Here is a 24,300-nt window from a genome sequence, read left to right as displayed (position 1 = left end):
AAACATGACTCATTCCCAGTGCTACCGTGTGGGTCTCTAAGCCACTGAGCATCTCGTAATTGAAATGTAGAAATTACATAATTTATACGGCAGCAGTGGGATCTGTCTCCTTGCTGATGGCTTTGATGTTGCGGAAGGCCTGGAGCAGGGCAGTGCGGTCAGACAGTGCGGGGGCCTGGGGGGTTCTCCACCTGTTTCTGATCTCCGTCTTAACCTATCCACTTCTGTTTTAATACAGGTACAGCTTGACCGTGTGGACTGGAAAAGACGACATTTACCCCACTGAAGATTTACTTTACATTCGAGACTGCTTTAACAAAACCCAAGTTTTCTATGATATTTTGGAACCACAAAACTATGAATTTAAACAAGCCATTGGAATCCGAGTCACTCTCTAAGAATACATTTTAAAATGTATATATATATATTTTTTCTTTTAAATCACTTTCTCTTTGGTTTTATGATCCTTTGCTGTTTGGTCTCAATCAATGGCTGTATTAATTGTAATTGTTGCTTTATGTTAAATTCATTTAATCAGATGTGTATTGTATGCCTCCTCTGACTACAGTGTCTCATGTCTGTACAAGATTTTACCAACTGCAATAAAATTGTTTTAAAATTATAGTAAAAATGTTCCAGCTGTGTGCGGTAACACATGGGACTTGTGGAACTAAAACAGGAAGATCAAGAATTCAAGGCCAGCCTGGGCAATATTGTAATACCCTGTCTCAAAAGCAAATTTTTATAACGTCTCTTTAATCATCATACATTAATTTTGTAAAAAAAACCTGAATTAATAAATGAACTACTTTTTACTGAAATTAGAAGTGCAGTATATTTGTCTGGAGTGAAGTTTTCCTATCTAACCCTTAGCGACTTCCTTGAGTTTTTCTGCACGTATTCGTTGGTTGTATGGATATGCATGCCATGGCGGGTGTCTGGAGGTCCGAGGACAATGTGGGCTTTCTCCTTCCACCATGTGCATCCTGGAGGTCAAACTCAGCTCGTCAGCGTGGCAGCAAGAAGCTGCACCCCTGAGCCATCTTTCTGGCCTAACAGTCTTAAAACAGTAGCGCATAACAGTTAGGTGACATTCAAGACGCTGCCACTCAGATTAAGGCAAAAAGGAACTTCTTTTGTGTTCTAAGAAGCAAAAGAACTTAAATGAAATTGTGAGATCTATTCTGCTGCAAGGTATATTCTGAATGGCCTCTTGTGTGTGACACTCACTATTTCACACTATTTCACTATTTCGTAGGTGACTGAGGAGCACCTTAAAAGACACCATTGAGATGGCTCAGTGATTAAAAGCACTGGCTGCTTTTTTACAGGACTCAGTGGCTCTCAACCATCTGAAACTCCAGATCTCCTATCTTCTGGCCTCCTCAACTACTGCACTCACGTGGTGCACAGGCACACATTCAGACAAAGCACCCATGCACATGAAATGAAAATCATTTCTTAAAAAAAAAATGAAGAGACACCATTGAGGCGTATCTGATAACGGAGCGCTATTTACGCAAAGAGCTCCTATACAACTGGTAAAAAGCCAAAAGCCTGCGTTTTAAAAATGAGACAAAAAATAACAGCTACATCACAAAATAAAATATTTGTATGCCCAAAGCAAGTTTTCCTGGTAAGGTTCAGACAGTATTACCTCTCATCCAGGACAGGTTATTTAATGCACAGTGAGGTCGCAGTGCGGATGTTGCAGAATGGCTGACGCTATAAGGACTGATAACTTGTGTGAGGGGCAGTCCCGCAATATCCAATAAAGAGAATAACTCTACCCTAGGACCCAGCCATTCTATCCATAAACACAAAGTCAAGGGAGTGCCTGTATTCACAGAAAAAGACTGGTGGCAGAATGTTGGTGGCAGTTATATCCTGAGCCCCTAATTAGAAACAACACATTTCCATCAGCAAGGAAACTGCTAAATATAATGGACTTACTACACAGCCCTAAAACAGTGTGAGGTGCCTATTCACAGGCAGGGTAATAGAAAAAACAGCGTAGAAGGAACAGGAGAGCTGAGAACACTCTCTGTGACTCCAACAGATCAGAAGGATGGATGCTCAGGGTACAGCATTGGGCGGGCAGTGGGGTGACTTGGGCCAGTCGTGAAAATGCCCATGGCTGTGCCAACACCCATACTTGGATGTGTGTGTGGCAAGGAATTACTGAGAGGTACTCTTTACTGTGTCGTAAGGTATACATATCAACCTTTGATAGTATTTTCACAGATCTTAATAGACAAAAATGTGTCAGTTGCTAACAGGCACTGAGAAGCCAACCCTTTCAGCTTTTGTTAATGAAGAAAGATGCCATGGGTCACCAAACAGCACTATGCATTCTTCTATGCATTCTATGCAAAGTTGTTCACATGCACAGAAGAATTTTGGAAAGGTACACAAAGTACTTGACCCTTTCACATACCCCAAGCCTAGAGTGTCAAGGTTGTCGTCCCATAGCTTTTGAGTTCTGCTTCCCACAACTCACAAGACCCTTGCACCTTAGAGGAGCCATTGATAAGAAGTTTGATTGTTCCAAAATTCAGAGTCTTTCAAACCTACAATTGCTTTTGGTCCTGTGGGAGTGGTGTAATCACTTGTTAGCCACTAGGATTTGATTTCTCCAGTGGAAAATTATTAAAAGTAATTTGGAACAGTTTGTTGATTTGCTTGTATCTTAGTTCACTGGGCTTTTTACTCTGGTAATCAGCATCTAGTGAATTCACAGAAAGGTGCTGCGTCCCTCTCCATGTTATTTTTGATGTGAGCCTGCCTGTGAGGAGCTTTCAAGGTTTGAGAGTCACAAGAGTAATGTGTTCATGAACAAAGGCAAGAGTAGTTGAGTGTTAAGAAAGAAAGATTCAGATGAGCCTAATCTCTTCCTGTAGAAAATGAGATTGATCGAGTCTGCCCACCCAAGGACTTCTGTCCGGGTTCGATGCAGACAGATCCATAGAGGAACTGGGACTACTGTTCTAGCGGCCACACCCACATTACACTTCTAATTTGCCTGTCATTACTTGTCTCTCTTCTTTATACTCATTGGCTGTAAGCTTGGACCACAGTTTGACCAATCACGTGGTTTTGGAAGAAGCCCACAGTTTTCTGGGGCTCAGCTAAGAGAAAATGGAGCAGCCATCTTTCTCCATGTACCAAAACTCTACAAACATTTCACTGTGGCCTCCATGTTGAGACTCCATCCAGGTTGTGGATCACCCAGCAAATAGCACCACCAACTAGGAAGAAAGTACTCGAATAGTGTGCCTGGGCGGTGTGTGTGTGTGTGTATGGAGGGGTGGGATGGGGGGTGGGGCGTTTTCTCACTTCTCGTTCAAACTACCATAGCATGTGAAAGGTCCTGGGTTCAATCCCCAGTATCAAACGCGCGCGCGTGCGCACACACACACACACACACACACACTCCTCGTGTTGTACACCAACCTTTTTGTGCTCCCGCCTGCGTGGGACTGTAATAACTTACTTTGCCACTGGCCATGGTAATTTAAGAGCTTTACCCAGCAAGGGCCTTCTGTTCACCTTTCTTCCCGCTGATTTTATAGTTCTGCTCCATCATGGCTGCCTGCTGTAAGATGAACTCATATCTGCACTGGCCAGAATGTTCCAACCGCTTCCAATTCAGGGCGGCTTCCACGTGTCTCTCAGTGGAAGTGACATTTATTCCTTTATTCAAAGTTCTTGGTCCTAGAAAGGACCCACAGTTACAGGAGCCAGCTAGCGAGTTGGTTTTTGTTTGTTTGTTTGTTTGTTTGTTTATTTGTTTTATCTTTCAATTTGAGAAAATTGATTTGGATTGAAGTGTTTTTCTGGGCAATCAAAAAATCCGTGCAGTTCCAACCAACCCTGAGTGAGCAAAACAAAGCAGAAGGCTGTGCGCATGGCTGAAACCCCAGAGTCTGCGCTCGACTTTCCCGATGCAGTCCAGAACATGTTAAGACAATCTCAAAGAAAGGCCAGCAGGTAAGAGGCCCGCCCTCCTGATGCGTGTCTGATCCACAGCCTTCCCCTTTGTATGGAAACGGTACCTCTGTCTCCCTAGGACAAGCTTCTCCATAGATTGGAAGCCCTAGTGGAAATATTCTAGTAGCTTCTTTTCTAGTCATGTTCGATTGCACTTGGAAGACTCTAGGCTAAGAATATAAGGCCAGCCAGCCAATCTCAACAGACTCTACTTGAGCTAAATACCACCTTTTATCTATCTATCTATCTATCTATCTATCTATCTATCTATCTATCTATCTAAAGCACGACTACACTGTCGCTGTCTTCAGACACACCAGTCTTCAGACACACCAGAAGAGGGCATCAGATCTCATTACAGATGGTTGTGAGCCACCATGTGGTTGCTGGGAATTGAACTCAGGACCTCTGGAGGAGCAGTCAGTGCTCTTAACCTCTGAGCCACCTCTCCAGCCCCTAAATACCACTTCTTTTACCTGCTTTTAACTCTTTTGCAGAATCTTCATCGTATTTTTCATTTTTTGCATTGATTAGTTGTGAATCGATATGACAAACCACCCACAGCATCACGGAGGAGAGAAGGCTTTATTTGGTGTCGTGGTCTCAGGGTTTCAGTCCACCATGGGGTGGGATGCATGGCAGTGGGACCATGTATATGGCTGTGCCTGTGGCTGTCCCCTGTACGGCTAACAGGTGAAGACAGTGACCCAGAACCAAGGGTCATACTACACCCTGCAAAAGAGTGTACCAAGTGACTTCTCTGCCAGCCAGGCCCCACATCAGAAAGGCCCCGGCAACACAAAATGCTGCCACCAGCCTAAAGAGCAAGTGCTCAGAGTGGGAACCTATGGGGGACATTTTCAAATCAAACCACAACTCTTATGTGTACATTCTGGTTTCAATGCCCTGCCCAGAATCAGATCTCTCACAGTTGATCAAGGAATGCTGGATCAGTAGTAGACACAGATTAATCTTTCAGTCACGCGATACAGGCCGGTTGGCAGTTCCTGAGCACCGACCACATCAAGCTAGTGACTAGCCGAAGCCATTTCCTTCATTTGTCACAGACCTTCCTAACCCTAGGCTCTGAACCTGCTGTGTTCCTGACTGCCTCTCACTGTGGATTTGATCCTGCATTTCAGCAGAGTGGAGTTCTTCAGTGGTTCCTGTTATCTGCATCCTTCCCAGCCTTCTCTTTCCATTCCTTCCCTCTAATTGTAGATTTTGAAAGAACGTTCACAGAGACGGCATGTCAGCTTGGGAGGCTGACAACCGAGCCCACCATATCTCACAGATCTGCTGTGCTCTGGCTCTCCTAGGAACTCGGACACGTGATCCAAATGCCAGCTGTGGGTGGATAAGATAAGAAATTATCAAAAAGATAAATAGCAGCCAGGTGCGGGTAGCACATACCTGTTATTCCAGCATTCCGGAGACTAAGGCTTGAGAGTTTTCAGCTCAAGGCCGGCCTGAGCTCTATAGTGAAACCCTATCTCAACAAAACAAAATCGATGTGATCTACAGAATACTGGCAGCAAGCAAGGCGATATAAACACAATTACTAATCTATTAAGAATCGTGGCTTCCAATTGGACTAAGCCCTGTATCAAATTAGGTTTTAAGTCAAACACAGGGGTATCGCCTGCGGTTGCAGCTCCTTGGTAGTCTGAGGCAGGTGGCTCAATTGAGCCCAGGAGTTCTAGGTCAGCCTGGAAAATGTTCGGAGACTCTAGAGAGTTGCAGGCGGGGTGGGGTGAGAAAGAATGAAAGATGGAGAAAAAGAGGAGAGAGAGAAAAAGGAAGGCGAGGAGGGAGGGAGGAATGGAGAGTTGCCCTTGAAAAGCATTGCTGGGCATGGTTGGCGGACCTTGCTTTTTTGGCTTCTGCTAATAGTTCTTGCTAACCAGGATGTGGGGTTGTTCATAAAAGGTAAAGAATGGTGAGGCTTGGGGCTGCAGGATTTGGGCAAGGTCCCTCACTAAGCCTGGAACTGACTACCTACAACCGCCTAGGCTCTTGCCTCTGCCACCCATGCAGATGCTCACGGCTGTGCTTATACACAGCTGAAGATGTGGACTTACATCTGCGTGCTTGCCCAGCAAGTATTGTCCCTACACCGTCTCTCTAGCCTCACTTTAACATAGTATTGTCCCTACACCGTCTCTCTAGCCTCACTTTAACATAGTATTGTCCCTACACCGTCTCTCTAGCCTCACTTTAACATAGTATTGTCCCTACACCGTCTCTCTAGCCTCACTTTAACATAGTATTGTCCCTACACCGTCTCTCTAGCCTCACTTTAACATATTCATACAGGTTTTGCTCCCCTTCCACCTAGTCTCCTTCCTCCCCAATAGTCCCGCTTACATTTCTATACGGTAGCCATATTTAAAGATACATTTAAATCTAGATTCCACATGGCAAAGCATGTACATTTACCTGTCTGCCATGTCTTGCTTACCACGGCGATATCTGTTTCTATCTGTTTCCCTGCAGATGATGTAACCTTGTCCGTAGGACTGACTGACTCACCGGTCCATGCTGAGGTTGGTGAGACAGACTGCCACAGCTGACTGGCTTGCTATCTCTACCCTTCCTAGAAACTCATCAGCCTCAAAAACCTCCTTCAAGACGCAGTCTCTGTTAAGCAAATACAGGAATCACGATTATTAGGGAACAGAACTCTAAGTGACTATTCCTTGGGTCTATATTAACTATAGTCTAGGAAATCCTGCTCACCAGGAACTAAGACCTGTAAGACCCCTAAGTTAAAGTTGACCTTTAAGTTAATGTTAAAGCAAACTCTATATGAAATTCAAATATAGATGTAACACACACACACACACACACACACACACACACACACACGATTCCTGAAGGAAACACTGGTGACTCATCATGGGTGCCCAGCGACACATTCTGTCTAGTGCAATGAGAAGCCTGGTGGAGCAGCTTTACGACTAGATTCTAACAACCTGAGTATCTAAAGTGTGCTTAGGGTTGCTAGAAGGTTGAAAATTCTGGCAATGGTCCACAAAGTTTTAATCATGTTAAATTGTGTTTTCATGTTGAGAAGACAACAAGTTACTCTTATCCTTTTGTTATTTAAAGTACATGTGTGGAACAATTTCCCTTGAAATTAGGTTGAAATATTATTAGTATATGAAGGAGAAATAAAACTTGGTCAAAATGATATTTTAAGTCTTTATTGATACCACCTTGATAACGAATTACTCTATTTACATATTCTTCTTCCAAACTGTTTCCTTACCATGTGAGGTCAAGTACTTTTTGTGATATTAAAACTTGCGAAAGGAATTCAGCTACTTATAAACATCAGTACAATTTTAATTTCTGAATAAAAAATATTTCTAATGTAATTAATATTCTCTTCAAAACATTAAATGGAAAAACCTGCAATTTAGTTTTTTTCTTTTAAATAAAAGCCACGAATAATTAAATAATTTCTATGTACATTTCAAAGTGCTTATATCAAATTACCAGGAAAGGCCTCATGCCACCCGCTGGGCAAAGAAATGAAAGTGCAGATGATGTTATTAGACTTACACCCTTGGTTCGCTAGCACTTCGGGTAGGCTTTGCTACAGGACTGCCGGAGTGAAGAATTCTTTGAACACTATACTTTGAAGTCATGTAGGTAATATTGTCATTTTTTAAATATCTTATAGTAATGTGTATTTTGTTAAAAGTTACTCATAGACCCTAAAATACTAGATGTTCCAGATGTCACACCAAGGACCTTATCTTTATATGACTGTCTAATAACTACATATCAGAAATAAAGATACTGCTTAGTAGTGACCCTGTAATAACCTTATGATTAGGTTTCTACTTGGCTTTTGTAATTTTTGCTAAACTAAACTACTCTATTAATCGGTGTTTCTTTTTTTTTTTTTTTAAGATGAAGCAAGCATTTACTTCTCACCTGTGTGCATTCCCAAACTTCTTGTTCCCCCTGTTCTGTTTTGGCGTTTCTTTTGGGAAGACAAGAATAATGTATGTCAGGGTGAATCCTTTTTAATTTTTATATTATCTTGATATTGGAAACCTATGGGTAAAATACTCAAAAATAACAGGAGAAATAATTCCACAGGATAACGTGATTGGTAAGTTTGTTTGAAAGCAATGCACGGTGCAAAAAAATAGGATGTGGTTTGCTGCCTTGCCCTGACAGTTTGGAGGATGGGGAGTCGGCCTGTCAGAGGACAGTCTTTGGTACCAGTCATCCTGGTTCCCTTGTTTGAGCCAGGGTTACTTTTCTTCAGTGTAGACAGACTATCTGAACCCTGTGTTTCCGGGGATTCTTCTGGCTCCGCCCATCTCCCCCGCAGGGAATGCTGGGATTACAGATACTTGCTCTACTCTGTCTAGGTGTCACAAGCTTTCTGGGAATCCAAACTCAGGCCATCAGGCTTGCCGGGCCAAAGAGCCATCTCCTCTGCCCCCACACCTGCCATTCTGATGCAGAATTAGCAGCCCCTGAGAACCTCACTTGCTCTGTCTATCTAGTTTTCATGCTTTAAAAGGTTTAATTAGACTTTTACCTGCCTGAGTCAACATTTTTAAAGGAGCCATTTATTCTTCCTTTGTAGTTAAGCTTTACTGATGTCAGTGTTTTCTTTGATGATTTTGACAACATGAAAAGCTACAACTTGGTTAGCATAAAGTGACCACAAAATTACTGACTTGAGAGCATTGTTTCATAAAAGAACATGAAGCCAATCTGAAATGTTAAAAAATTGTTTCTAACGTAGGCAATTTTCTTTCTTAGTGGTGTTTTGTTTAGATGAACAATGTGGACCGCATTTAAGTTGATAAATATTGGACATTTTGAGTAAAACAGCTTTCGTTTTGCTAGAATTCCCTCAGAAACTATATATTAAGGTGTGCTCACAGTACCTAATACAAAATACACTATATTTTGATTTGCCTAGCTGCGATGCACTAGCTAAGACTTAAAAGGATATAGTTAAAATTTCTTCTCTAAGTCTATGTTTTTCTGATACAGACATTTGAACATAGTGTGTCTCCTAATGGTCTCTTAAAAATTTACTAATTGCTTAATCTGTTCTGTCTGCAGGGACTGCCTCCGTAACAGCATCTTTTTGGTTTTAAATTCTTTTGGGAAAATAGGGGCTGTCGGCATAAGCACTTTTTGGCCACAAGAAAGCAGGCCGCAGATCTTGTTGTTGACGCCAATGTCTGTAATGGGAGGGTGAGGATTCACATTCAAGGGTGGCAGAAACCCAGGTCTGCTCTGCGCCAGACTGTGCTCTATGGGGAAAGCCCCGGAGCCCCGCCTTTCCAAAACCGCGTGATTCCTCCTGCTCAGGGGCCCAGGAGGGGCAGTCTCCACTAATTCTTTGGACCCTGATAGCAAGGAAGGAGATGGCGCGAAGATCTTTTTCTTTGAAGCTTTGCCATCTTCTGAGGTTGGAGGAGTGATACCCTCAGCGAGTTGCGAATCCGAGCTGTAGTGATTGGCCCCCGAGTTTCGCTTTTGAACTATATTCTTTAGAGTGGAGGCAAAAATCTGACTAGAGTCTGGGTCCTGGTCAGTGGGAGTTTCCACGCATGACTGGTTCCCTTCTGGAAACAAAGAATGGTAATTTATTTCATCATAGGACATTTTCCTTGAGTTGACCTGGTCAAAGGCCCTGAGCAAGTGCACAGTGTCTTTTACATCGATGCTCTGGTGCCTGGTGATGAAACGCTTAGAAAGCGCCAGCGCGTTGGTTTTGTAGGCTACTTCTTCCTCTGGACTGATGTCTTGGAGCTCCTCTTGCAAGGAGGCTACTCTGGCCTGGTGCTTTAATGATGGGGTACTCTTGATCCAGGCTGGAGCCTGGGATAACTTGGGCCCATTGGTGGCCATCCCAGGCCTCCTCCGAGGAGAGTCTGGGTCCCAGGTATTATCACTGCTCCCAGACAACTCCCTATCCTTGAAGCCAAAAAGCGTAAGGTCCGTCTCAGAAGAATACGAAAGTGGCAATGAGGCTGTTTTGATGTCAATTTCCGATGGCGTGGCCGGCGGGTGGCTCCCATCCATGTCTGCAGGAGGCATGTTTAGGTACTGCTGGGTGGTGTGTCTCCCTGAGGGCGACTTCGCTGTGGTTATGATGATGACCTCTTTCCCCTTTGCCTGGCAAGCACTAAGGAGGACTTTCAGGGTGTCTCTGTCTTCCGCATTTATAGCATAAACCAGAGCTGAGTAACCAGAATGGTCCTGCAAGCTGAGATCCGCCCCACTCTTGAGGAGCAAGGAAACCACCTCCGGGCCGGCGCGTTCCAAGCACGCGTGCATCAGGGCGCTTTTCCCGGATTTGTCCTGGATGTTGGGGTCGGCGCTGTTCTCGAGAAGGTATTTAACCATCTTGGCTCTACCTACGCTCTGCTGGTCCACATGTTTGGTCTTACAAGCAATCATTAAAGGGGTTTCCCCACGATCGTTGCTCTCATTGATGTAGGCGCCCCCTTCCAGCAAAAGTCTAGTGAGGCGAAGTCGGCTCTGGTGCACTGCTTTGATCAAGGAATTTCCATCCGTTGAAACTTCCGAGCCTTCATCCATCTTCAAAAGTCAGAAATCAATACCTGGTTATGAAAAAAATTGACGATTAGTCAGACTCAATGTCCTACTTAAATTCATCTTGTCATTTTGTCTATTTCTGAAATATGGATGAACAGGACATAGATGGGCTTATGTTATTGATGGGTGCAGAGCAGAATCATGAATTGCAAAAATATAAGAATTTTCAGAGTAACAGTGACTTTATGGAATTGTAAGTTAAAACGTTTCTTTAAACTCTTCCTTGAAGCACCAACTCAGTATTTTCCTAAGTTTCACATTTAATGACAGGCTACTTATTTTCTGCTCTTGAAGAGAATATTTTAAACCTTCACATTAAGAAGAAAAGCTGGGCTGAAGAAATAGCCCAGCAGGTAAGAGATCTTGCTGTGCAAGCCTGGAGACTTGAGTTTTAAACTCTTTAGCGCCCCAGTGAAAAGCCAGGTGAGGCCCATGGATTCCAGGATTCTGGGTGGATTCCAGGATCTCCCTGACCAACTGGTCCAGCTGCAAAAGTGACTTAGCTTTAATGAGAGACCCTGCGTAGGTTGATGTCAGGGAGATATATGATTGGACAGTAGAGAGTGGGGCGGAACAAAGTTTTTATAAGGCAGAAGAGAGGAGGAAGGAGCGAGATCAAGATGGAGTCTATGGGGGAGGGTGGTTCAGATTTAGGTAAAGTAGATAGTTTATATCTTGATCAATTAGCAGTGGATTTATTGTGTGGCTGAATTGTGGGTTGAGAATTTAACATGTAAATCTAATGGCTAAATTACGAGTTTCTGGAACTCTGATTTTACCAGGCTAAAGAGGACAGTGTCTGATTCTGTTGCCTGCGAGGAGTAAGAATGTGTAGGGCCAGCAGAATGAGGTGTGTGTGTGTGTGTGTGTGTGTGTGTGTGTGTGTGTGTGTGTGTGTGTGTGTGTGCACGCGCGCGCGCGCTCGCGCGCCAGGCATGATAACTACTGCCTAGGGGACCGTGCTAAGAGGGTGGCTACAAGGGAGACAGCCAAGAGATGGTGGCTTGTGGACTGTGTGGCAGAGAAGCAGCCGGAGTGAGTGGATCTGGCTGGCAGAAACTGATAGAAAACATTCTTTTTTAATTTTTACTGCAACAATCCTGTCTGAAGGATATAAGACAGAAAGCAGTACTAGGGCCCTCCTCTAGTCTCCTCCGGGAATTGTACTAGCGTAAGCATATGGGTCTGTGTATTCAGTCCTCCAACCCAATGCATAGACCGCACACACATGTGCACATGCATGCACACACACCTACATAAACATAAATCTTAAGAAATTTGTTATTATTATTTTAAGAAACTGGAGCGATGGCTCAGTCATTAAGAGTATGGCTGCTCTTTCAGAGGGCTCAGATTCAATTCCCAGCGTCCTCATTTTGCTCTAAACTGTGATACCAGTTCCAGAGACGCTGGTGCCTCCTTGTGTTCTCCTCAGGCAGTAGGTATGCAGGTAGTGCTCAGACATACAGGCAGGCAAGACACTCATATGCATATACACATAAAATAAAATGTAAACAAAATGTAAAAGGAGAAATGCGGGATTTGTAATCACTTAATCTTTACCATTGACTCTAAAAATACACGCTTAATTTATTTAAATATCTCTGATTCAGACTCTCTCAACAGATAATTACATGATGGGGGTAATAATTGTCATTTTATACTGCGCTAAGAGAAAAACCTTTCAGTTGTGCTTACGGTAGGAGACAAAGATCAGATAAGTTTTATAAATGTGATATGTATAGCATGTAGGTATAATCAGAATAATTTTTAGAAATTTGTTGTTTCTTCTAGTCTCTGGATCTTTTCATTGTTTAGAGCATATTTTATTATTTGTTGTAGCCAAGCCCTCATAAGACTCTCCCTAGATCATACAATGCACTGGCATTGTACAAATGAAAACTAGGAACATTTCTAGACCAACATGGCTGTTCATTTCTATACAATGCCAACACAGCACAGTAAATTGGCTAATCACTTTTTTTTAAATTTAAAATTATGACCCCCCCCCACCTCTTCCTCCCCGCCTCCCCATGACCTGGAAGTTGTACGGCCATGTGACCTTATCCCACAATCCCTCACACTCTTCCTTCCCAACTTGGGCCAGGCAGAATTTCTCCTGCAAAGAAGGGGAAGGGTGGTGAGAATGACCTTTCTGTCATCCATGAGGTGGTGACCCGAGAATACACCATCAACACACACAAGCACATCTATGGAGTGGGCTTCAAGAAGCGTGCTCCTTGGGCACTCAGGGAAATCGGAAATTTGCCATGAAGGAAATGGGGATTCCAGATGTGTGCATTGACACCAGGCTCAGTAAAGCCGTCTGGGAATAAGGATTGCCCCGTCCGTATCACATCAAGCACGTTTGTCCAGAAAATATAATAAGGATGAGGATTCACCAAACAAGCTCTACACATTGGTAACTTACGTGCCTGTTACCACCTTCAAAAAAATCTACAGACGGTCAATGTGAATGAGAACTAACCTGCTCAATGTCAAATAAAGTTGCAAAACCTCCCCACCCCCCAAGATATGACTCTTAGCTGGTGGGTCACTCTCGTAATCCTGGCATTTGAGATGTGTAGGCAGGAGGATGACCAAGAGTTTGAGGTCAGTCTGGTCTACTTAATATGTTTAAAGCCAATGTGGGAGCTGCGGAGTGGGACCCTGTCTCAAAATAAAATAAAATAAAATAAAATAAAATAAAATAAAAATAAAAAGGACTAGGATTTCGGGACAGGAATTTTCTGTTTGAAAATATGAGGGTGATTAATAGATTAGTCTCTTACTAGAGAGAAAGAGTACATGAAGAGATCAGAAGTCCAATAGGGGAAAGACAGCGTGGGCATGCCCAGAAATGAATTCACCGTTGGCATCTGTAAGTCCCTGACAGGTGCTGGGCAGAGCTGCAAAGATACCAGCCTGTGCTGAGGAGCTCACAGAGGCTTCGGAAGGTGCTGTACGGAGCTGGTTATAGCAGGATTCATGAGATTTAAACAGCTTTAGTCATTTGGGAACAAATGAGGTTTTTCAGAAGTCAGACACTGGGGCTTCTTTTTGAAGACTAAGAATTTAGTAGGTAGCTAAGCATGTAATTCAGTGGTAGAGCATTTGCCTAACACATGAAAGGCCCCCAGTTCTGTCCCCAGCACCAATTACAAACAAACAAGCAAACATAAAATTAAGGAGCCAATAAAAAGGCTTAGTGAGTAAGGTGCTCACTGTGCAAGCCTGATGACCCAGGTTCAAGCCCCAGAAAGAGGCGGAAAGAGGGAACCAACTCCACGTTGTCCTCTGATCTCCACGTGCACCATGGCATGTCTCGACTCACACCTCCCTCTCTCTCTCTCTCTCTCTACACACACACACACACACACACACACACACACACACACACGCTAATAATAAGTATTTTAAAATTAACATAAAAAAGGCCTTTTCAGGCAGACCAAAGAAGAAGGGAGATGGTGAGGCCTAATCTGCAATTATCTACAATGACAGGCAGAACCAAACTTGGGAAATCTGGCTGCAGGTGGCTAGGCTTGGGGCTTATACAGCAAAATGCACACATCTCATTTTGCTCCCTCCCAAAACAAAAGTTTTTTTTTTTTTTTTTTTTTTTAAAGACATACACTCACAAAGCCAGAGAGAAAACAGGGAAGACAACAGCAACCTGGAAGCCCTAAAGCTTCCAGGGGAGCCAGCCAGAGAAAGCCAAGAGCTAACCTCCCATGCACAACACAGAAGCTTTAGGAAGGGGCAAGCCGAAAGACGCTAGGGAGTGAGTGGCAAAGCCTGCGCTACTCTGGTGCACACCAGGCGTCCAAGACTCCATCCCCAGCCAGTACACCAATTCCACGTTCACTCAGGTCCCTGAGCCATGCTGGCATGGGGAAACTTGGACAGTGTGGACAATGGGCTCTAACTCCCGCCCACCAGTGATAGACAGTGCCCTGCTTCCACCCTGGGGCCACCTGGGGGCCTGTTCTCTGAAAATGGTAAAACACAGGGTCTTTGGACTGAAGACGCAGGATGGTTTGAAAAGAGCTGAAGCCAGTCCCACCCCCCACACCAGCTTCAGAAGACACCTGGACCCCGGGGGCAAAAGCTGCTCAGGTCTATGTTCAACGGCCCTGCCTGCCTTAGAGAACAGCACAGGGTTTCACAGGCCGCCAGTGTGGTCCACAATGAGACTCACAGGTGACAAGCATCACCTGTGTGCTCAGCCATCTCACCGGCCTCTTCATCCGGTTCTTTAGTCATGAGCCAATAGTCGGGAAGATAAAAACTCAGTATCATCCAGGGAGGATGTGTGGCAGCAAGAGTGTGTGAAGAGTAGTCAGAGACCACAAAATCTCAAAAGAACATGAAGGAGGCCCAAGGCCCTCAAAGCTCAGGAGCAAATGGGGGTGGCAGTGGTGCCGAGACTCGTAAACACAGTGAAGAAAAAAAGAAGGAAAGAGCCGGGCGTCATGGCACCTGCCTGTGATCCCAGCACTCAGGAAGGAGAAGCAGGAGGACCAGAAGTTCAAAATCAGTCCCCACAGAGAGACTCTGTCTCACAAAGCAAAAATAACTCACAACAGGGGAAAACAAAAACCAAAAACCAAAAGCCAGACAACCAGAAATCCAGTCTGGGAATTCCAGCACCCAAACAATATTTCTAGCAAGAAAAAGAGGCAGACTGGTATCCAAGTTAACATCAACTGTCAACTCCACAGCCTAGCGTGACGTGAGAAGAAGGACTTGATTTAGGAACTGCCTAGATCAATCTGGCCTGTGGGTAAATGTCTTGCTTAGCGACTGATGCAAAAGCACCTAGCCCACCAAGGACCACACCATTGCTAAGCAGGTAATCCTGAGATGTATAAGAAAGCTAGCCTTCGTGAACCAGGACCATGAGGGCGTCCTGCCCTGACTCCCCTCAGTGGTTATGAACTGGAAGTGTAAGCCAAATAAAGCCTCTCTTCTCCAAGTTGCTCTTGGTCAGAATATTTTATTATGGCATCGGCAAGGCAACTAAATCAAAGGGGGAGCAAGAGAAGCAGTCCTCAACCAAAGTCGGAGCAAGTCCAGGCCAGGGGGATAAAGAGTTATCCAATCGGAATGCAGGAGAGAGCACTGCACTGAGTGAAACAGTGCATGCCCATAACACTGGCCCACGCACTTCCCACAACACCTGCCTGTGAGCTTCCAGGGCACAGACCTAAAAATTCCACAGTCCTGATGGCAGGGCCCTTGGGTTTCGGGATAAGTCACATACCAAGGCATCAGAAATGAGTAGAGATCCAGGTCCATCAATGATAGCAATGAGACACAATGCAGAAGTGTCTGTACATATCTGAAGGAGAAATGACCTTCTGCTTAAAGCTCTGTGTTCAGCCAAACCTTCCTTCAGGTGAGAATTGGAACACAGTCTCAAGAATTAACTAAGATCAAACGGTAAACAAGAAAAACAGAGCAATAGGATATGGAAGTTGAAGATCATGGAAGAGAGACACCTCCAGTCCCCAGAAAATGCTGGAGGGATCTGTCATGCTGATGGATGTGTAGACATGTTCAGTAGTGCAGTCACCCACCATGGTCCATCTGTCAACTAAGGACCAGAGCACACAGCAGCCTGGCTTCAGTTCTTGTCTTTACTTGCCATGACCGAACTTGTCTCTGCGTACCCCCTGCCCTGTCCTCAAGTGGTGCTCATTTTAGCTCTGTCCACTCAGCTCTGACATCCTGGGGCAAGTCCTGGTGGGCTTGGGGGGAAAGTGTTAAACAAATAGTCCCACTCCCTTTGGGTACTCAGTCACTGCTCTGCACCATGTCCAGGCAGAGGCCATATTAGGTAAGATGAGCCCTATGAATCCTGGGACTCCTTCCTGACCTTGCCTAGAGGGTCTCCTATAAGTGCCCATGAATCCTGGGCCAGCTCACCGTCACCACATACAGTTAGTATCAGTCTTCCTTCATCATCTTGCTTTGTGCTTGCTATCTCGTTAAAGTTAGCTTTGTTAGGAGTTCGTTAGAAATGGAGGACAATGACAAAAGCAAAGAGAACAGCTATGACAAGCATCCAAAGGGACCGTGGCTGTTGGTGGAGGAGAGAAAATGGTGTGATCTGGAAGGGTTACCAGAGGCCTCCCAAGTCCCAATGATGCTCCATTTCTCAACAGGGAGTCGTAGATGGAGGCATTGGTCTTTAAAAGTATATTTTCACACACTATCCCTTCAGCACCGCTCTCAGTATCATAGGAGCCTGCATACAGAGAAGGTCATAGGCAAAGGTAGGTCATGTGAGGCCTTCCTTTCACAACACAGTTCAGTTCTCATGGTATCTTTAAGAGTGTTTCTTGTCAAATGAATAAGTTCATAAAAGGCGGAATCCAAATTGACCTGTTTCCATTTTGATATCATTCATATTGACCGATCTCCATTTTGATATCATTCACGATGGCAAAGCACTCAGGGAACAGATGCTTAGCCCGAAGGAAAGCAAATGCTTTGCTTTTCTCTCCTCACAGTCTAGAAAAGCTCTTCTACCATCAAAACGTACCTGAGACGTGGGGTGCAGGAATTACAATGGCAGTGTGGGTCCCAACTCGAAGGTCTACTCTGGAAGGAAAGCATTTGAAAGTTCATATAAGAACACCAAAGAAACCACTTCTTTCCAGTTTTCAAATACAAATGGGTTTAATATGCAAAGACATTAGGAGGCATTGGAACATAATATCAAGTACAGAAACTACTTCGTATCCAAGCCAAGAAAGTATACAGTAGCAATCACAAAAAAAAAAAAAAAAAAAAAAAAAAAAAAAAAAAACAAGTTAAAAAAAATCCTTAGGCCAAAGTCATGCTTGAGAAATAGGCACTTTAATAAGAACACGTTACCATGTTCTGACTTTTTGTTTGTTTGTTTGTTCTTTTGTTTGAGATGAAGTCTCACTATGTTGCCCTGGTTGTCCTAGAATTCATGACGTAGTTCAAGCTGGGTCTTGAACTCATAGAGATCTGACTGCCTCTGCCCCCAAGGCCTATGCCATCATGCTGTGCTCTGACTTTAATATTACACTAAGACTCTTATTTGGCTGTTCTTGTTCTTAAGTCTAAGAATCTTTAAATGTATGGAAAGATGGTTACAAACACGCGTGCGAATACACACACACACACACACACACACACACACGCACACACACAACCCTTTTCTACAACACTAACCCTGAACACTTATGCTCACAACTTTTCTCTCACCAAGGCTGGAGTCAGGAGGCTCTAAGATGCGGAACTGCCAACGAACTGGGAAACTGGGATACCTGAGAGGGCAGTGGTCTCTTTTCATCCTTTAGATACGGACTGCAGGGTCTCAGGGAGGTTGGGTTGAGTACCAGCTCGCTGCCTCCCCTATTTTCACTGAAATAAATTCTGTTTGTAAATCACTTTTGTGTGTGGATGTAGGTGCATGTCCACTGGTGGGGGTGTGTGCCTGTGTGTAGCCAGAGGTCAATCTCCAGTGTCCTTCTGGAGTTACCCACCTCGTTATTTAAGATAAGGACCCAGGGCTACCTGATAAGGCTAAGTTTAGCTGGTCAAAGAGCCCATGGATCTAGTTGTTCTTGCCTTTCCAGTGCTAAGATTACAAGTGTGTACCTTTTATGTGGTGCTGGAGACCAACACACACACACACACACACACACACACACACCACTCGGTTCCTCAAATTTGCATGATAGTTACTTAACCAAGTAAGCTAGCTCCCCAGCCCTTGAAATTATGTTCATTGCTCAGACAGGCCTGAATTCCTGGGCTCCAGCAATCCTCTTGCCTCAGTCTCCAGAGTATCTACAACCGTAGGCATGTGCTTCTACACTGAGCTATAACGGCTTCTTAGTCCACTTGAATTTTAATATTTCATAGGGCCATCTGTTACTGTTGAAACTTCACTGTTTTCAGAAGAGGACTGTCAGATACGTCACTCCCCAGAGGTTATAGTCAGGCTCCTGAGACATCATTGTGCAGTCCCCGCCCTACTAGAACATCCCTGTCTGTAGGCCTTCACCCTCTCTGGGGAGTTCTTTAATCTTCACAGATCAAACTGCAAACCACAAAACCTGACATTTGACTGTGATTTGTTCTTTATAGGATGTTTGATGAAGACCCACTTCTCTTGCCTGGAATGGTCTTTCCTCCTGTGGGAAGCACCCTGAGAACCCATGGCTGAGACCATGTGGACATGCAGTCAGTCTGCTTACCATTCTACTTTACTGACACTTTCTCAGTGTCACTGTGCCCTCCACACAGGTCACAGATCACCTAGAACAGGTTCAGAGTCAGACAGACCCAGAACTCCATCCTAATTTTTGTATATGTTAGCTGTACGTCCTAGTCAAGCCTTGATCTCCTGGGCTGTTAGCTTCATCATCTGTGGAGTGACAATCTTATAATATTTGTGCTGTGTGCCCATAGAAATGAACTTGACAGCACTGGAAGGAAGGTTTCCTCTTGTGTCTCCTGCTTGATTCATTTCTCTTTTCAAGAATTTTATCTCAGGATTTAACTTTCTCTTTTTATTGCACCCCAGTCCAAAGCCTTTTAAAATAACAGAGCTGGGAAGAGGGCTTGGTGGATAAAGCAATTACTTTGAGAGCCTGAGTTTGACCCCCAGAACTGATACTAGAAGAAATATGGGCATGGTGGTACACGCCTGTAACCCCAGCACTCAAGAAGCAGAAGCAGGTAGATCCCCAGGCCTCGCTGGGATGGATCATTAGCCCAGCCTACCTGATGAGTTCCCCATTAGTGAAAGACTTAAAGCAAAATGGCAAAGGCTAGGGAGATATCCTAGTCTGTAAAGGACTTACCTTGGGAGTGGGAGGACCAGACTTCAGATCCTCAGCCTCCGCATCAGTGTAGGGTAGATATGATAGCCTGCCTCTAAATCTAGCACACGGAGAGTGAACACAGAACACACACACACACGCGCGCACATACACACACACGCACACACTTACACACACACATACATGCATGCACATTTACACACACACGCACATACACACACACACACACACTCTCTCACATGTACCTGTAAACTGACATGTACTCACAAATGAGCAGTGTGCACATATGTATGCACGCATACCATGCACACATACCATAAAACAGACAGTGCCTGAGAAATGAAACATAAGGTTGTCCTCTAGCCACCATATACATTAAAATATGGGTGTCTGCACCCACATGAAAACATACAAGGACACACAAACTAAGTAAATAACTTTGCATTTAAACAGGTTGAACTTTAAATTTAAACTATTGATCATCAGATTGCATGGAATCTAGTAAGAATTTACTAGGTTTTCCTTATGGGTCCCTACATTATTAGAAGATCTGAATTACCAAATAGTTGCATAAACCCCTCTCTCTGTTTTACCTCTTTCTTATGTTTTATTTTATTTGTATGAACATTTGTCCGTATGTATGTTTGTGCGGTGCCCTTAGACGCCAGAGAAGGGCATCAGATCCCCGAGAGTTGTAGGTAGTTGCGAGAGGTCTTGTGGCTGCTGGGAATTGAACCTGGGTCCTCTGGAAGAGAAGCTGGGGCTCCTAAGAGTTGAGCCATTGCTCCAGCCTCACTCCTGGTTAAAAGTAGAAGTCTGTAACTTTAGCTAGGATGTATAACTGTGTACTTCACACATTCTTTGACCACCTCTGTAAGTGATGGTTAAGCTTCCACTCAAAATTTATTTGCCTGTTATAAGACGTCTTAAAGGTATATACTTCCAAGAACAAAGACAACCAGAGGAAAGGTGTTATCAAATGAGCAATTCCAAATAAGCTTTGGGAGCAGACGACAGCTGTCAGGGTGATCAATGCTGTCGTGAAGAACCACTGTCATATATGACCCTTGACCTGTAGGGCCCAGTAGTCCCAGATACCATGCAGAGTGGCAATGAGGCACAGGGCAAAAACCAGAGGTAGGTTGAAAAATCTGTGGACAGACTCTATCTGGACTTCCAGACTGTGTCTCCAGCCCAAGTAGCTGATGACCAGTTTCTTGAGCAAATCCACAAAGACTGGCCATATTGATCAGAAAGACCAGGGATAATAGAAGCAGCAGATGGTGTGCACAGAGGAGAGTTTGCACGCTGGAGCTGGGAGCCCCGGCTCTCTACTCTGCCACCAGGAAACTAGGAGACAGAGGCAGAGCATGGTGCCTTAGAATCAGGGGCCCCTGGGGGACAAATATCTGTTGGCGAATCAAGCAAATCTACACTCACCCTCCCAGACACCCACTCCGGATGGAAATAGAAAGTTACCTGAAAACATGATTCCCAACTTCATACTTGGTTTTTGTCTCTTCTCTCGCTGGGTGAGGTTTCTGTCAGCCAGCTGTCAGCTCCTACCAAAAGAAATCAGAGCTATTCAGAGGCGCATAAACACTGACGACGTGCTGCCTGCCTGTCCCCCATTTGGAGTGGAGTGTTTTAATTCCTTGTTTAGAAATCCCCACAGTGTTCGGTTTATCACATTTCACCGACTACGAGTTTGTAAATGAGTCTGGAATGGATCCCACGCACAGAAACCCAGCTCAAATCTGTTTGCAGCGGAGCCCACCCCTTGGTACTCATCTGGTTCAGTCCACGTTTTGTACACGGGAGTAGGAAAGGTGACTGGACTCTCCCAAGGTCATTCCTTTTATCTGCCTGCTCGGAGCACTATATCTCAGCATCTCCCTGCCTCTCAGATGACAGACTTCCCCACAGCAGGGCCCGGCTGGGGTACCTGATTAGTGTGGTACCCAACACGGCAGCGCTGTAAGACGGACATGCTTGGAAAGCCATCTTGGAACCAATTCTTCCTATGCCTTTGTCCTCCCGCTGTCCCCAGTTTTCTATTCATTAGGGCAGGATAGTCATTCTCCTTTGTGTTCCCTCTTATAGAACAGTTGTCTGGCCATGGAGCTGTAAAGTGTGTATATAACTCTAAAGCTTAGGACAGTCCTTTCTCTTGTCCTAGTTCCTACCCTGATGTGGAAGAGGTGGCAGGGAACTGGGCTCTCTCAGAGTTACAAGGTTTCGGGGTATTGTTCCTAAGATGGGGGTTAGGGGAGCAATATCTACATTATAGTGGGTGATCGTGAGCACTCGTTCCAAATATGCAACACCCGATAAAGGTCCTACTTATGTGAGTTCCCTGAGCTGGTGGAACCTGGCAGGCCGATGCCAGGTTTCATGCACCAATGGCATCGCCATCTTTCCTTAGTCCCAGAGTCATGTAAGCCTTTAAAAAAGGGATTCCTCACTCCTGTTTGTTTCCTGGTTGCTTCCAAGCCCTGAGTCTGCTCGCACGGGGTGCCTCCACCATCATCCCCAAGTTGTTTGACAATCAATTTCCTTGCAGAAGTGCTGCCACGGCCCAGAGGAGGATTGGGGAGCCCACGGGTCCCACAGAAGACTACAACCCCGAGTTTGAGCCAACCAGGACCAGAGGTTTGCAGCCTTCCCTTCCCAGACAGCTCTTCAAAAATCAGTCCTGATGGGCAAGCAATCCAAGGCAGACAGAAATTGGAATGAGGCCAGACAGAGGTCATAAACAAAATGTGTCTCTTCCCAGCAAGGAGAGAGTCAGAGCCAAGCAAAAGATGCAGTGACTGGCCAGGAAAAGTCGGCTTCCTTGCACCTCCAGTCTTCCAAGAAATATTCAGGAACTGCCCACGGGAAGGAGTTAGTTATAAGGTTTGCTGGTTCCCTCACACAGCTACAAAGCTAGGATGTCTTTTAACAACCCATGAGCTCCTCCTTGGGCTCTGGGGCTAGGTTATGGGATGCCTAGATCCCAGCTTCTCCTCAGAAGATTCCCTCCCTCAGCAGAGACAGAGACAGGGGAGGGGATGAGGATGGGGGTAGAAATTGCAAACCTGCCCCTCCAAAGTGTCTGGGAAGCTGCGAGGTACCAAGGTGACTGGATTTCCAGGCTGTTGAGTATGCAGGCGGCGTGTCTCCAAGGTCCCTGTCCGGTTTCCTCAGATTTTCCCCAGTTCTGGAGAGAGCAAGTCCAAGGTGCTGTCGGAGAAGGGCAAAGGAAGGTGACTGGGGCGACAGCGCTGGGGCGCGGATGGGGGCGGGGTGCTCATTTCGTTGCCTCCACTCCAAGCCAGGGCAGGCAGCTGTCCACGAAAAAGGCTTGTGCCAGGAGGCCCTGGGCAGTGGTCCCCGCGCAGCCTAGCACGCGGCCCTCGCTGGGGAGATAGCGTGCCAGAGAGCGGGCAGCACTGGTCCTCCGCCCGGGCAGGCGCCGCTCTGCAGCCCGCTCTCCGCTGAGGGGGTCTGGATGCCCGGTGCCAAGGATGTGCGCACCCAGGAGCCGCAGAGACCGGACAGCCTATCCGGCGACCCGGGTTCTTGCAGCCCGAGGTTGCAATCAGCTCCGCGGCCCCAGCCCGCGCTCCGCACCTCCGCTGCCCAGCGGCCACGGGCACCTGCGGCCACGCGCTCCAGCCGGACCCCGCGACCCGCGCGCTCCACCGGCCGAGCGCGCGCCGCTCCCGCCGCGGGGCTCCCACCCCGCAGCCCAGGGCCCCGGGCCGCTCCTCCCGCGTCGCGAGGCCCGAAGGCGGCGGAATCCGCAGCCTCGCGGGGTCTGAGCGCGAGCCGCCAACGGGAGCTGGGGACCTGCGGGGACCCGGAGGCGCGCAGCGGGGCGCGGGCGAGTCGGAGTCTCTCGGGAGACCCCTGAAACCCGCCGGCCCTCGGTGGCCCACAGTGGTCCATGGTAGCGGGGTCTCGGTCCCCGCCCTGGCAGCTGCGGTGTCAAATGTGAGGCAGGTGCCTATTTGTGGGGTGCACGGAGGCCACAGGGCCTCGCGACCCTTGGTGCCTCAGTCTCGCGGCTGTCACCGCATCCCAAAGTTTCCCCAAGTGCAGCGGGCGGACTGACCTGGGACGCGCTGTCGGATCGGCAGTGGTCCTTCACCTTCCTGATCCGCTCCTGCTCGGACGCGCCGTCCGAGCTGCGTGACTGTCGACGATTCAGCGGTGACTTCGATCTCAGTCCCCTGTCCGTCCGTGCTGCCGGGCCCCCGCCCCTGCCCTGCAGACACAGGCGGGCCACGAAGCGCTGGAGCGGGAGCGGCGAGGCGCGCACCTCGCCAGACGCGGGGCTGGCGCTTCCGCTGGGAGTGACGCGCCCGCGCTCCGCCGCGCTGCAGGTGGGGGCGGCGGGCCAGTCCAGGCCCCGGGGCCAGAAGATGCTCTCCGAGGCTCCGCCTCCTCCTAAGCCCCGCCCCGTCTCCCCTCCAGGCCGCTGAGCTTTGACAGCTGTGACTTGTGGGAGAGCGAATGGGCAGCCCAGGGTGGACCAAGGAAGATGAACCCCCCGCGACCCCCCTCCCCAGCGCCCCTGATCCGGGTCTGCGTCCGCGTTCCCTTCCATCTTGTATCCATCTGTTGGTCTGAGATTCAGCCTTCATGGGTTCCTTTCCCCACTGTTCCTTCCCACTACTCCAGGTAAAACCAGAGCCTCACTAAAGAACTGAACGTTTGTGGTAGCAACCGTTTTGTTTTTATTTTATGAATTTATAATTTCATTATACTCTAATTAAGTCTTAATGGAACAGCTAACAAAATTTCTCAAAATAAATGTGAGGTATTAAACTCCACAGAGACATCAAGAAAAAAAGGAAATTATATAAAAGCGATGGTTTCAGCTCCT

At 46.3% G+C, this 24,300-nt stretch overlaps 2 protein-coding genes across 9 annotated transcripts in view; one reads left to right on the top strand and one right to left on the bottom strand.

Annotated features, from left to right (window-relative positions):
* Fam151b (family with sequence similarity 151, member B) overlaps positions 1-832 on the top strand; it is a 36,190-nt gene extending 35,358 nt beyond the window's left edge. For 7 of the 8 annotated variants that reach the window (XM_087629951.1, XM_087629960.1, XM_087629954.1 and 4 more), the window contains one exon: positions 239-821. In XM_087629951.1, the coding sequence (XP_087486077.1) occupies positions 239-398 (160 nt within the window). In that variant the 3' untranslated portion in view covers positions 399-821. 8 annotated transcript variants of the gene reach the window in all.
* A 7,076-nt stretch (positions 833-7,908) lies between these two features.
* Ankrd34b (ankyrin repeat domain 34B) lies at positions 7,909-23,837 on the bottom strand. Its single transcript, NM_001109174.1, is given in 5 exon segments — positions 7,909-10,601; positions 17,147-17,205; positions 20,907-20,989; positions 22,508-22,652; positions 23,527-23,837. A coding segment is annotated over 1 exon segment (1,527 nt). The 5' UTR covers positions 10,579-10,601; positions 17,147-17,205; positions 20,907-20,989; positions 22,508-22,652; positions 23,527-23,837; the 3' UTR covers positions 7,909-9,051.
* Positions 23,838-24,300: the final 463 nt, after the last annotated feature.

This window comes from Rattus norvegicus, chromosome 2 (assembly GCF_021556685.1).
Source record: "Rattus norvegicus strain SHRSP/BbbUtx chromosome 2, alternate assembly SHRSP_T2T, whole genome shotgun sequence".
Classification (NCBI taxonomy): domain Eukaryota; kingdom Metazoa; phylum Chordata; class Mammalia; order Rodentia; family Muridae; genus Rattus; species Rattus norvegicus.
The sequence above is the reverse complement of the archived record's forward strand: the minus strand, read 5'-3'. Positions and strand labels throughout refer to the sequence as shown.